At 35.7% G+C, this 15,401-nt stretch overlaps 2 protein-coding genes across 3 annotated transcripts; one reads left to right on the top strand and one right to left on the bottom strand.

Annotated features, from left to right (window-relative positions):
- LOC18792430 (E3 ubiquitin-protein ligase RNF170) lies at positions 2,697 to 8,623 on the bottom strand. Its single transcript, XM_020555529.1, is given in 7 exon segments — positions 2,697 to 3,158; positions 3,264 to 3,315; positions 4,542 to 4,643; positions 5,483 to 5,627; positions 5,629 to 5,669; positions 6,629 to 6,636; positions 7,748 to 8,623. Coding segments are annotated over 7 exon segments (552 nt in total). The 5' UTR covers positions 7,839 to 8,623; the 3' UTR covers positions 2,697 to 3,045.
- Positions 11,059 to 15,268, top strand: LOC18792403. 2 transcript variants are annotated; one of them, XM_020565042.1, is made up of 7 exons: positions 11,059 to 11,369; positions 11,797 to 11,865; positions 12,042 to 12,161; positions 12,239 to 12,313; positions 13,023 to 13,157; positions 13,422 to 13,563; positions 14,869 to 15,268. In XM_020565042.1, exons 1-7 carry the CDS (start codon positions 11,181 to 11,183, stop codon positions 14,937 to 14,939), a joined length of 801 nt encoding a protein of 266 aa, XP_020420631.1. In that variant the 5' UTR covers positions 11,059 to 11,180; the 3' UTR covers positions 14,940 to 15,268. The 2 variants fall into 2 exon arrangements, with proteins under 2 accessions (XP_020420631.1, XP_007227197.1); XM_007227135.2 differs by having other exon boundaries at positions 11,061 to 11,369; positions 14,837 to 15,268.

The following is a 15,401-nucleotide window of genomic DNA, read 5'->3' as shown; positions in this document are numbered from 1 at the left end:
TAATGTGTGCAATAACATAATTTAGTAGCACTCAAGATAATGAGATAGATCAAAGGCAAATATTCCCACGAAAAATAAAGAAGAAGAAAAAATTGAACTCTCTGTAGGGATCTTTTTATTCCAGCAGCCTGAAGAATGGGCTTGGGCTGCCGAAAAAGAGAAACAGGTGAAATTACCCCATGTGCCTGAGTTCAAGAATCAAGCCCCAAGAATGCTTCGAAATGGTAGTGAAGCCTTAAGAAGCATCCTGGTTATCTTCACCAACAAAAACCACAACTGCTTACAGGTAGATTCTTAGCTTGGCATGAGAAGCTTATGGCATGAGAGCAAAACCATCATGAGTTTAGCATAAATAGAGAAAGTTGTGGGTTCTTATGAGAGACAGGGGTTCTAAGGAAAGGGGGAATGGATTCTAAGAGGGTTTGTTGAAGAGGGAGAGAGATGGGGGTATAATGGGTGTGTTGAATAGTTTACAGCAGCTTGACAAAAAATCTGTCAAGCTCTGGAATGTTTTAACATAAGAGAAAAGGGGAGGAGATGGAGGAATAGGGCTCGAAATTGTTGGGTTTTGGAAGCAAGAAAGGAAGCTTGCTCTCTGGATGTGGATTGAGTGAATTTTCAGTTGCTTGACAAAGCTTGGTCGCATTCTGGATGATGATCTTTGCTGGGTAGAGGAAGCTTCATTTTATAGGCACTTAGAACCCTAATTCTATCAATCCTCCATTCCCACTTTTCCTTTGCTTCTTTCCATTCACTCCTTTTTGGTGAAATTTCTTTAACCAAAGTGGATGGGTCACAAGCTCTTTGGGGTTCCAAGGTTTTTTGTGAGGCTAGACCTTCCCATGGGGACGAGGCGCCTCCTGCTTTTCTTCTTGGTTTCCCCATTAGAGCTTGTAGAGGAAAGGAGAATGGATAGAGCTTTTGCCTAATGGGTTTTTCTCCTACACGTACAAATTTCCTTTGGTTTTGTTGATGGCATGCATTTTGTTTGTCTTTGGCCATGTGCTGGAGTCTCCTAGCTTTCTAAGCGTATAAACATCTCCTAGTTTTTTATCGTGGTTTCATTTCAAACCATGTGCTGGAGATTTTTTGGATTTTTCTAAGCCACTTGGGCTATTTGGGCCTTCCTAAGGTGATGGGTTAATTTTTCTAAAGTATTGGGCTAATTCTTCTCTCTTTTATGCTTACCCACATATTTGGGCTCAGGAAATGGGCTGGAGTTTTGGGGCTCCTAAGCAGCCCAAAACTTCCATTTCTCGGCTCATCAATGGACCTCATGAAAGCTCGTAACTATCCATACCACAACCCACTCAAGCAAGCCCTGGGAATTTGCATGGCTTGGGCCCACTTAAACTTGTAGCGTGGCTATGTGTAATAATAATGATTTTCCGCTTGGCATTGCATGTCGCTTGGCGTGCTTGAATTTTGTCGCTTTGAAGAAGGATATGACGCATGACGGGATAATTAGCTTGGGCTCGTAAAGCCAATGCTTATTTCAACTTTTAGCATGATAGATTGCATATTTATTTGGCATAGCACGTGGGTCATGACTTGTGCGAGCATGAATGACGAACTTTCGCGTGCTCCAAATCGGGTCTTTTTCTTAACAAAGCATTGCGTTGAGCCAAGAATTTATTTGGGCCCAACCCTGGATTTTTGGGCCTCAATACTCTCATATTGATTTACTGTGAAATTTCTCTTTTTTCAATATCTACTTTGGTTATGTTGAAACTAGCAAATTAACGAGTATAAAGTATAAACTAATGGAAGTAGGCCACAAAATTTCAAAATTGCTAGGGCACCTTTCTTTGCAAACTCTCAAACTAGAAAGCTTATGTTTTTCTTCCTAACCTCTCTCTGTTAACTGTCCTTCCCGAGCAGAAGGGTCTTAGTTCAAAGTAAAAGTTTATCAATCTAATGATTTTCGAAATCACATCAATTTCAATTAAAGATACCATTGTATACAATGAGTCCAAAAACTCCAACAACTAGCGTTATTGCAAGAGGAACTGTCAAGGGCTAATCATGTTGAGCAAAAGCTCATATTTAAACAGGACATATAACTCCCTAGAACAAGAATTAAATGCCAAACCAACGTAGCAGACTTTTCTAGAATATAAAACTAGTAATGAAATTTTCAAAATTAATCTCAACAAATGATTGGTGATCTGACAATGCTTAGAAATGGTGAGTGAACTCTGAGTCAGGCTGACAGAAACCAGTAGGTTCTCGACCACTGGATGCCCCCTTGTGCCCCAAACCTCAAGAAATATTGATGCTGCGTGGAACCAACACAATTGTACGGCAGGTGCTGGGGTTATCGTCAGATACGCATGAGGGATGTTTCTCGGGACAAGATCGTCTTCTATGGCTGCGGGTTCTGCAATTGAGGTGGAGGCAATGGCGGCCTTGGAGGGATGCCAACTCGCAGTCGGAAGAGGATTGGCACATGTTTTCTCCCTTTTGCTTTATTGCATTGTATTTACTTTCTCGTTGTATGTTCCTATGTCCAATGAAGAGTGCAAGTTTCTTACAGAACAAAAAATACAGTAGACAGAATTGGCTATTGGATTAAACATAAAGACAAAATTGGCTGAACTGATAAGAGACCAAATTGGTGAATTGATAAGAGACCAAATTGATCAATTGATAAAGAGACATTTAGGAATTTAACCCCAAAATAAAAACACAGCGAAGTCATCCAGAATAGGGAAAAAAGCTCTGCTAATAACTATTTGGTCTATTGACACAAAGTGGCCCCTACAATGCCAGTGCATATGGACAACACAAGGTTCTACATTTTCTAATTTCATTTGTAAGTCACCGTAATTGAGCATGAAAATGTATACAAATTCAACTGAAACTACATTGCAACATAAAGATGGCTCACTTCTAAAATCCTATATTCCAATGAGGTGAATCAAGTCCAATTATTCTACCCCAGTACAACAAAGAAAAATTCCCAGCTTGCAATTACAAACTCAAAACTAGTTCCTCCTTTCCATCGTTTAAATGTAAAATTGCCGTAAGCCATGACTGCACAGTTTAGGAACCTCCATGACGGTGATAGAGTATCGACCGAGAAATGGCAGCAAGATTAAACAAGATGACCAGTGCCACGATGAAATCATCAACGTAACCAAGTAAACCAAACATTGCTGCAGGAACACAAAGCCAGGATGATGTATTAATAGTGTGCTACTTACTAGGAACAACTCAACAAGAAAAATTCAACCAAATGAAAGTTAAAGCATAAAAGCCACCTTCCGGAATAAGGTCAACAGGACTCACTAGGTAGATTGCTAACAATATCATCTGTAAATTCAAAAAAACACAAATTGCCAGAAGGTGAGAACTTCATAATGAACATAAAGTATATCATATGCTTCAGAATTGACCACCACAACCTTTTGCATTCATTTGAAGGGGAAAAGATAACACCTGATAATGCATAACTATCAGTAGAAAAGAGATCTATTAAAAAATGATGCAATCCAGATGATTTCTCATCCAAAAAATTTTGCCAGGTCCAACTACATCACTGCATTTACAGCTGCATGGTATGAAGTAAAAAAAGTAGAAGAAAAAAAATTTGCAAATGCTGCCACAACCTTACACATTCATTTGAAGGGGAAAAGATAACACCTGATAATGCATAACTATCAGTAGAAAAGAGACCTATTGAAAAATGACGCAATACAGATGATTTCTCATCTAAAATGTTTTGCCAGGTCCAACTACATCACTGCATTTACAGCCGCATGGTATGAAGTAAAAAAACTAGAAGAAAAAAAATTTGCAAATGCTGCTATAGAAGCATATGCTAGAATTACATTTGAAAAAATAGGGATGAACAAAAGTATGGCAGTATAGCATTGCAAACACATTTTTGGCATGTAAGTCCTTTTTCATTTAAAACCTTGGGATAGATCTGAGCTATGAGCTCCAAATAATTATTCAATGAAAACAAAAGGACAGCAAATGACGTTTGGTTGTTTTTTTCCCTTTCCCTTTTGTTTCTTACTTTCAAATGGCATGCATAACTCCTAACTATAGCAATTCTACTTCCTCTTCTATATTTCTCAGTTGCCTGGGCACTTGTCATTAATAAATGACAGTTTACTTGATGCAAGTAACAAAACAGCTATGAAAAGGCAAATTCAATATCAAACAAATATTATAAATTGGTACGATGCTATTTCATCATGTTTTCAAGAGCCCTACGTTATCTTGTTGAAGGTCGTACACTGATATAGAATACTTGCAATGTTCATACAAAATTCAATGAACTCCTACATCAGCTCAAATGGATCGGGTCTGCATGTATGTTGTATGGTTTGTGGATGACAAAATTCAAAAGATATGCAACTCATTTATAAGATTGTTGAAAAGAATCCTTGTGTCACAAATTAACAGACTACCTACTCCAGATAAACAAAACAAAACGATACATGTAGGTAAGCACCCATGTGGTTGTATTGCCAACAAACTGACAGCAGGATATAAGATAATTGATTGCATACTTGTGTCAACTACTTAACTGCAAAACAGATCTGAGCCATCCTACGAGCAGGAAGAGATCTATTAGGATCAATTAGTTCTCGCAGCAGCCTCCGCAGGAAAAAAGGAAGGTCCTGCCCTCTCTGTAGAAAAGATAATTGACATATATGATGTTATGATTGAATACACCTGAGAGAGAGAGAGAGAGAGAGAGAGAGAGAGAGAGAGAGGTTCATTCAAAATCATTTGACATTTATGATGTTCAATGCTTGAATACACTTGGCAACGTTATACAGAAAGAAGCGTAAATGTGAAAGCAGGCATGATTGATGGGAAATGCAGCAGGATCTAATGCTCTAATATTTTCAATCAAATATTGTACCTATCTTCATACCTAATGTTCTCATTTGAATATTTATTATTTAGATCAGACAAAACTAAAGGGAAATGTTGAACATCAAGTATCAGATTACTTTTTCTTATGCACACATTAAATACAATCTAATATATCCTGAGAAACATAACGGGAAAGTTCACATCTCCAGGAATCATAACTAAATATGGCTTTTGGAATCACGTGGGTCAACAAGAGGTGCAGTTACAAACTTAAGATTGCTAAAGTGTTATAAGATTTCTCACGTGAAGAGATTGGAGTTTATTACGAATAACTTTAAGATGTGGACTAAAGATAATTTTTTAAGGATGTAAGAGCGTGGGACTAGCATCTGAGGCAAAATTCAGTTACTTAAAAGAAAGAGTTGCAATCATGGATGCCAACATGTTTTAGTGAACAGAAACTTTATATATTTTACTTTTCCAGGAGTAAAATTTTAATTCTTTTGGAAAAAAAAGACTATTTTCTCCGTACATTTTAAAGTGCACAGAAACTATGAATATTTTTCAACTAATCATATTTAACAACCATCGTACGTTATATATAAAAAATATATACTATTTATATCTATTACATATATCCACCTACCTGAATAAGACTTCTGGGATGATCTCCAAAATAACGATTGTACCTTTCAACTTTGCCTAGAATCTCAGCCACCTCTGGTCTGTCAGCCTGCCTTAATGAAGCCTCACTTGGAACCAACAAAGTGATATAACGACGGCATAGTGGCATTTACAGGCTGAAGTGCTGATCCATGATGCCAAACAGCACACTCCATTTCTGCACACACGCAGCCAATGATTGTCAGTAACTTTTTTGGTTTTTTTAAAGAAAGTACTCATTTATGAGTTCAAGCTTTGTAGATCATTTGTAATGTATGATACTTGCAGATTCATATAAAGTAGTAACTGTCGTGCTAATCTATAATCTTATCATCAAACAATCACAATGTTATAGTTAATAGCTTGCACAGAATGCAATGCATAGAAGACATCACGCCCAAGCAGTTTAGGTGTATAACACTAGTCCTACAAAAAAGTACAGACAACTCAAGTAACATGTTGAAGACTTTGTCACAACTTTGCGAATCCAAAATCTCTATTCTCCATAACAAACAAAAATAATTCCAAGCATAGATCATTTTCATATATTTAGCATTAGCAGTGAACTCGTCAAACATCAAAATGTCTTTAAAGCCTAAGGTGGAGCCCAGCTCCAATCAGCTTTGAATTTTAATTAAGGGAAGTCACACATGCAAACACTTTTTAAACTTAGCTCTCTTTTATCCTCTATTACTACCTATTTGTTGATCCACTATGCTCATAGATCTTCAGCTTTTAAAATCATTTTGCCTCATATTCGTAGTTGGTGCATATGGCCTAGAAATCTCAAAAGAGACTATGCCTTTAGCTCCTCAAGACTGAATTCTTTATTTGATTTTTTTATTTTTGATTGGCTGCATTTATTTATTAAAAAACATTTTAATTACAAGAACTCTCTCTAACATACATAACAGAACCTAATGATATAACAGATGAAGCTCTGATGCTGAGTTTCATATGCAGCTCTAGTAAGATGTTTCATCAAATCCCATGTATACGAATTCATATATTTGTTAAGGTGCTGTGTTATCAAGTTCAAAACTTGATCCTAATAGTATTTTTTATAAGAAAAACATGATCACAATATGTGAAAATATGCAATTCGAAAAACATCACCAACGCCCTTAACGAGGCAACCTCAGCACCAAACAGCCATTGAGTAGAATTTACAGGAGCCCTTCATGAAACAAGCTCAATCATTACATATAAGGTACTTTATCCAGAAGCCCTGATCAAGTACGTTGAGGTAGTCAATTTTTTCCCTCTCTGTAAGGAGATTATTCAAATGAACAAGAGCAATGATAAGGCACCCCTGCCCTCCTATGGAAACTGGCTAAGGTAGATGTTAGATACAGGGCACTACGGTATCCACGGATTTATAGCAAAACTTTGAATAACACTGATTAAGAATATCATATCCATTCTCCTTGGCATGAAATAAACACTGGGAATAGTTTTCTTTTTTCATGTATGTGGTTTTTCACATCTTTAGGCTGCAACTCTTCAGATTTTATTCTTGTCTAACTTGTTTTTTGTCTCTACCAAACTCCGCAAAGGATAATTATAGATTCATACTGGCACTCTAATTTGACTTTTCTAGATATCAAGCCGCTAACTTATAGCATACAGCTAGCTAACTTAATTTGGATTTGTTTCCAAGGCAAAACATCCTCTGCCTGGTGGAGATAATCTCCCAAGTCACCTTATAAGTCGCTCTAAAACTGCACAATGACATCTACAGCCGTTATTAAACTTTTCTAACAAAATCAAGTCTATCAACACAAGCATGCTCAAATCAGTCATATCGAAAGCATGAACTACCTCGAGACAAATTTGGATCCCAACGAAATACAAACTGTTCAAACAAAATAAAAATGCTCAAAATGCAATGAAACACACTTCAATGGAGAAATTTCTAGCGACCCACGTAGATATGCAAACAAAAATCGTTGGGTTCTTTTACAGGCACAAAATTGGTTGATTGAAATGCAAGAGAAAGATATATTAACATTCAAAACTAGGGATCCATAGAAAACCCAACACTATTTTGAACTCATAGGAGAAGATTACGGTAAGTAAAGCAAACATTGGGGAAAATTAAAGGAAAAGTTTAAAAACTTCTGCAGATAGAGATGGCATGGCAGCAACCAGTTGCAAGAAAACAAAGACGAACTGGATGTAACATTATAGCCAAACCAAACGCACTGAAAATGAGAAATGGGATTGAAAAGGAAAGAGAGAAGGGTACCGCAAAACCAGTGAGAACAATTGGCTTGACAAGGAGTGTCGAAGTTGCCATGGCAGACCGAGCACATATCGCTGCCTGGAGGATCGTCCATTCCGATCTCTCTCCCTCTTTCTCGCTCTCTTGGGTATTAAAGCCCGCTACTTCTTTTATAGAGTTTATAAAGAAAAGTGACAAACTTTTCTAAACTCTTATGATAGGGTTCTATAGAGTTTTAACTACGTTTTATAATTTATTTCATGATTATAAAACTCTTTGATTTCCTACTCCCACACGCCGACTCCATTCTCTTCTCTCTCTTCCTCATCACTCACTCAGTGTCAATCCAAACTCTGCTCCTTATTTGAAAGAAACTGCCGGAAAATTTGAATATCAGAGCCCAAAAAAGTGAAGGAATACCAATGATAATCTGAATATCAGAGCTCAATCCCTAAGTCATGATAATACCCATACTCATATTCATCGTAAGTGGGTTTTGAGTTTATGAGGAATACTCATTGCATAGCTACTAAAGTTTGCGTTTTGTAGGCTGAGGAATACCATAGATACACTAATTGCAACTACGGTTTTGAATGGCTAATGATGATTGAATAACACAGAATATGTTCCTACAAAAGAATCTACCTCCAAAAACATGAAATTCAAGTACTAATTCATTTTGGGATAAAGTATAATATGAAAGACCCGCATGATCGATTTGATGAGAAACACTTTGGAGGGAAAAAGTTCAGGTACTTGGTCTTTCTTTGTGGGGGAATGATTTCAGATCTCCTTCCTTTCTTTTGGTCACCAATTGCTTCTCAGAATTATGTTATTATTTTTCTTTTGGGCCTTTGGCAACAACGATGATGCAGACTGAATTGAGGAGAGAGACGACGTTTTGTTAAAGAGTTGAAAATTCATTGGGAAATGGATACTACTTGAATCTTTACCGGTAAGAGTTACTTTTTTTTTTTTTTTTCGAGTCACCGTTTAATACATATACAAAAATAATTTATCAAAAATATGAAAAGGAAAAATTTATGTACACATCACACTTCTATTGACAGAAAATTAGTAAGACTTTTGGTATTAACAATTAACCTTAAAAGTATACAAAAGTCATTTACTTACCAAACTCTTTAAAAGTCATTAATTTTTTGGATACAACCAAACTTTTAAATACTTTTTAAAAGTCACAATTGAACACCACAAGAGTTTATTAAAATCTGAATTGAATAATCTCAAACTTTTTAATTCTATGAAAGTATTTGATTCTCCACAAAAGTATGAAATGAATATACCCCCTAAGGTTAGTACGTACAAACATAACCAACGAGCTGCCAACTGATTAGTACTAACAGTGATAGTAGTGGCGGATCCACGATTCGAAACCCGGCTCGGCCAAACTTACATTAAAAACTCGATGGTACAAGTGAATTTCATTAATAAACAAAAAAAAAAAAAAAAAACACATAATCAAGAGATGTAATGAGCCTTACTTTGAAAATCCCCAAATTATAATTCATTCTTAATTAAACCCTAGAATAGATTACATCTAAAATTTGAAGATGCATATATGTATTTTAAGAGAAATCCAATAGAAGAAGATAATTAAAGAGGAGATAATTAAAGAGAAGATAAATTTTGAGTTATGCATACATGTGGGTTGCTTTTTGAGTGGGCATAGGTATGTTTCACATGAGTTGGGCTATTACATATGGATATTTTTTCTTTTTTAAAATTTTGGGGTAGGCAACAACCTACCTTGCCCTAGGCGTAGGACCGTCCATGACAGTAATGATCCACTACATCACAAATTACGCTGGTAGAGGTGGTCGCGATTTAGTTTGGTTCACTTCAATTTATAAATTACATATCTAACAAATATAACATCACTCGATTATTTTGGTTGTTGGCAATGCTGTTTTGGTGAGTTGATTAAAGAGGTGTCCATGATTCCTCTTTTCTTTTTCTTTTCTTTTTTTCTTTTGTTTCCCCTATGTTTGGTTTAGGTCCCGAATCTTTTTTAAAGATTACACTATTGTCTATGCCTCTCACATTTGGGTTTCAAATGGTTTTGCTATCCTTTGTACTATTTTATGGTGCTTCAAGGGTCCTATACAAATTTTATTTTTCCAAGATCTAAACCGTGTCTTCATTCATACATTATCTTTGCAAAGATAAAATATGACAAATTATAAATATGAAAACTAGATAGTTTAGATTATTGCAATACAATATGTGGTGGGCTCTACAAAAATGTTCCTTAAATAAGCTTATTTGAAAAATTCCTCAATTGAAGTTCTTTATATAAATATATATACACACTAGCGGAAATAGCCCATGTAGCCTTTAATATATATATATATATATATATTGTATGTATTCTAATATGATGCACTCCATAAAAGCTTAGTAGTCCACCCAAATGTAACCTAGTAACCCATTATCCACTCGATTTTGTAACCCTTAATAAACACTCATGACTTTAACTGTCTACATTTTACTATGTTCTCCTAATGTTTTCTTAGTTTGTCGTCAATATTCATGTTAACGGCTATCATATCACCCTTCCATTAAAAAATTCTTAATTCCGTATTATATAAAATACTAGAAAATGTCATTGGTTAATTCAAACATTAAGAATTGAAATTATTAATTAAATGAGGATAATATGGTAAATTCACATTTTTATATATTAAAAAAAATTAAAATTAAAATGAAAAACAAAATCAAATAATAAGTCCTACTTTTATGGAACACAACTACCCATATAGTGTAGTAGTTTGAAGTATTTACTTCATCAGGCAAGGTCCTGGGTTCGAATCCTAACATTTTGTGTTGTGTGTGTGAGTTTAATATGCTATCGCCTCTTTTAATAAGAAAGGTCATTAAAATAAAATAAAAAATCCATTTTATTTTTTCTTTAAAAATAAAATAAAAAAGGCATGTGCCAAATTGCTAGTACATAGTTATGAATTTTCAATGCAGATTTTGTAAACAGGGCGTCCGTTATCTCAAGTCAATTGGGCACGAGAAGTTTGTTTCTTTGTCATTTTATCGTGTACGCTGGCCCTTTAATTTTCCAGTAAATTTAGGTTTTACCCATAAAAAAATTTTTACTTTTGAAAAAAGCCAAAGCTTTTTGAAAAAAGACAGAATAACCTCTCAACTTTCAAACCAAAGACATGCAAATGTAAAGGATTTCTTAGGAAATCAAAAAATAAATAAGGGCAATTTTGTCCATTTTTGCTTGTTTTAAAAATTTTCTCTCTCCTTTGGGCTTTTCCAAAGTCTCTCTAATTTTCCCACCTCGCGGTACTGATATCTTCATATACCGTCACATGGCACCCGTTTAGTGGTGGTTTTCTGCTGCCCATCGTGCGGTCAGAATTGAGATAACCCGTCAGACCGTGGTTGGTTGGAAGTGGAACCGAAGAAGAAGAAAATTTCCATGAATTGTACGGCCTTCAATCTCACGCCCAGTAGTCCCTTTTTCCCGGAGAAGAATTCCCGCCTTATAGCAAGGACCCGGACCCATGATTTCGGTTTTACCGGGAAAAGACTGAAACGATGCCGCATGGTTGCAATGGCCACCTCCTTGGAGTTGGAGCTCCCGCTCCTTCCCTTCAGCTTGAACGAGGTTGATTTTGCTTAATTATTTTTAAACTTAATTAATTAAGCTCTGTTTTGTCTCGAGCTCTCTGTAGTTTTCTAGCTGACTCACTCTCATTACGAAACCAGTTGTTTGTGTTTTTTGAGCTTAAAAAACCAGATTAATTTAATTAAAAAGGGTTCCAAGATTTTTATTTTTTGTTTTCGACATTATATATTTTCATAGTAACAAACATATGTCAAGGATAGCAAAAAATTGATGCATTGGGACCATGTCTTTTGTTTTTGCTGTTTGTCCACAAATAAGATGATAATTTTTCTATGGTGGGTTGATTAAATGATCAATTTTATAATACGGGAAACAGATGTTTATGTTGTTTTTATTTTTCACACAATTTATTCTAATTGAGGGTATGTGTGTTTCAAGTTTCATCCTCTTTCTTTTGAAATTTCAGGTTCTTGTTCCCTCTGAGAGTAAAACATTGCACTTATATGAAGCAAGGTATCTGGGTCTACTGGAGGAGGTACTGTATAGGTTATATTAACTGCATTATCCTTACTCTTTTTTTATATAAAGATTTTTTACCATCGTTGGTCTTGGACCATTTTCTCTGCTCAGATGATGGAATAAATCAGAGTATTGGGTTTTTTTTTTTTTTTTTTAATAATTAAAAAAAAAATGTATATCTATTCGTTGCAGTCATTGATGAGGAAGAACAAGCTTTTTGTGCATTTTGTGTTGGATCCTATCATTGTTGAAAATTCAACAGAAGAAGCATCCTTTGCAGCCAGAAATGGTTGTTTGGTTTTTATAGAAAACGTAAGCTTCCCAACTTTGACTGAATTTCCAAATATTTGGAGGACCTTGTGTACTAAAATCATTCCAGTATTCTGCAGGTTGAGCGTTTAGAAGTTGGAGCATTAGTCTCAATTAGAGGAATTGGTCGTGTAAAGATTGTGAAATTTGTGCAGGCCAGTAACAAGAGATTTGGTCTTCAACATATCATATTCTGATAAAGATAGATATGTATAGTTATTTATTCTTTTAGAAGATCTTTAAATGAGGACCTGTTTCTCATTCGTTAGTGGACATAGGAACGGATAAGATGCATCGCAAAGACGCAATGCATGTCAACCATTCATATCTCATCTTACGGTTGCAAGTTCAAGTCTTCGTTTAAGGACCTAATTAGAAGATAATTCTTCACATTCGCATTAATATAGGAATGCATACATTCGCATTCGCACAATAGGCTAAAAAGTTATTTTGGTCTGTATAAATAGACAGAATGCAGGCTTGATAAGTGATTCCCAGCTGCTGTCCAAGATAATTCAAACTTCTGCTGTGATTGCTTCTAAATTTCAACATACAGCAAGGGCTCTATGAGTCCGTACTCTACAAAAACACGAGTTACTTCTGTGATCAATATATGTATGCATATTAGGTTCTTCAACTTCACGTGCATTACACTTTTATGTGTGATCTTTAGTTTGCTTCTTGGAGGAGGATATTAGGAGCTTTTGATGTGACATTGAAACTGAACAAAGTTGCATATATGAAGTTAGTCCTTTGTCTTGGGAATGATAATTGAGTTTAAAGGACTACTTTTGGGCATGAACAAACTGTTTTTAGAAGTAGCTTCAACTCTTATGCCTCCTAAAATGTTGATTTGACATGCAGGCAGATCCTTACTTGAAAGGTGTTGTCATACCTGTACAGGACAGGGTTCCTGACAGTGTCAGCAAATTACACCCAAAAGTTATGCAAGTAAAAGAGGCTCTTTATAGTTTAAATAGTTTGGAAATCAAACTCAAGGTGTGTTGCTCTCTCTCTCTCTCTCTGAGAGCAAACCCTGTTATCTATGATCAGGGCTTGTTGAATTGCTCCTTTTTATAAAACTTTTATGTTCTCATATATGTAGCCTGTCTAATAAGGTTCCAACCTAAAAATATATTTTACAGCCATTAGATTAGATATGGTCGATTGAGATGTGTTTTCTCAACATTAGTGTTTATTCGATTGGAACTGTATATCCATGCAATTGTTGACTCTTTTCTGCTCTTTTATCTGTTTTATTAGGCCCCAAAGGAGGCACAGTTGCAAACTAGAATTGCCAATTCTCTAATGTGGACTGAAAAGGAACTACTCTTACATTGTAATGAAGCTTTCTTTCCTTCATTGGCTGAGCGTGTATCCTTCGCAGCACTTCAACCGATATCAGGTAAATGTCCCTTCTGTATCTCTATTTCTTGTTAGTTGTTACAGATTATGCAGTTCTAGTTCCTCAATTGTACTGCCTGAGTTAATAACTCCAACCCATTTCAGGTCGATATGTTTCTTGACCTAAATTTCTCTTCTTTGACGCTGTAGTAAGCAAAATAGTTTTTCATTCTTTATATTAATTGATAACACATGAAGTCTTAGTTAATTTTCCACGACTGATGTAGCTGTAAGTTTTCTTTCTGTATATTTGCAAGAACTAGGACTGCATGTTTTTGTGCAATTTAGGCCCTAATGGAAAAATTACGTGCTTAAATATCTGGATGTTTATTATGACCTTGTCATAAAAATTTGACAATAGAATTTTTCAAGGTTTTGATTTTATGTGTGAGTGCCAAACTATGTTATAGTAAAGAACATAGTAATGTGTCTCGACGAACAAGTTCCTCTCTTAAACTCGTGACATGCCTGAGGCCTTGAAGATCTCCCTCATGCACATTAGGCCAAAGTTCTTACAAGGATGCCCTTGTTACATCTAATTTGCCAATACTCTGTCTAAGCTTCTCGTTTTTTCTTGGAAGATAAATCTTTTAGGTATGCGCTTCTCTATTTTCTGGCTTGTCTGGGCAGAAAACTATTTGCAACTCTTCAACTACGATTGCAGTGGTTCCTGTTGAATGACTTGCATAGTCCACCAGAAAACCTGATGGAGAAGGCACCAGAGTACATAGAACTATGTGATAAATGTTCTCTTTTGACACTGCAGAAGGTCCAGAGGGGCTTCCATGTATTTTACCATTCCTAGCATTTCATCTGCAATTTGAGCCCCCTTTGCTCCCCCTCATCTTATCATTATGTTTTACCCGTAATAGCTAAGATAAAAAGTTTAACTTTAAGCATTACTTTAAAAATAAAAATAAACACCTTTAATTGCAAAGCATCATAAGTTTAAATGGCCAACGCCTATTTGTTCGTTTTTCAGACTGATCATTAACACCCTTATAACTGTAGAGTTTTCCTTGTACTGTATGTCGAAAATTCATTCTACGCCTTGCTAGTCCTCTTTGACGATATTTATATCCTCATCCTGATGACTAGTTGAGTACGCTACCACTTTAACGACTATTTCATGTAGAATGAAAGGTAGGAAGGCTTTTAGTGGGTTACCACTTGTGACTATTTGATATAGAAGCTGAACCTATGAAGCATCATACCTGATATACATTTCCTTAGCAACTATTCATATGAATTTTTCTTTTTTTATTATCTACCAGGATCAACTGAATCGGAACTTTTGAAGCTGCAGCAAGAGAAGTTAAGGGCAATGGATCTCAGAGACTCCTTCCAGAGGCTAGACAATTCCCTAGAATTTGTTAAAGATAATATCTCCAGGGTTGCAGCCAAGCTGGCTATACAATCAGTAGAGATGCAGTAAGTTGTGGGATTTTGTATCCGGCCTTCTGGCATCTCACAAGAGAGGCCCGAAATCACGAAGCTCCATTGGTTTGGGCAGCCAACTTACTTGGCTGAGATTATGTTGTATCATTTGATTAGGAGGATAGCTGAATAAATCGGAGCTGAGGGGGTTGAGGGGTTATATATCCATCAAGGCCTTTGGGTGTGATTGTGTGTAAGGCTAACATCCTTGGACATAATTATGTAAGGCAAACAGGTCATTTGGATATTTCTTATTTGGTTTTCTTTTTTGTTTTTTGTTTTATTTTTAGAATTAAGAAAAGATAGCATGGGTAATTATGTTCCATAAAAGTAGAACCTATTATCTGTTTTTTTTAATATGAAAAAATGTGAATTTACCATATTATCCTTAATTAATTAATA

Source organism: Prunus persica, chromosome G1 (genome assembly GCF_000346465.2).
Source record: "Prunus persica cultivar Lovell chromosome G1, Prunus_persica_NCBIv2, whole genome shotgun sequence".
In the NCBI taxonomy this organism is placed as follows: Eukaryota; Viridiplantae; Streptophyta; class Magnoliopsida; order Rosales; family Rosaceae; genus Prunus; species Prunus persica.
This window is presented reverse-complemented; position numbering and strand designations above follow the sequence as displayed.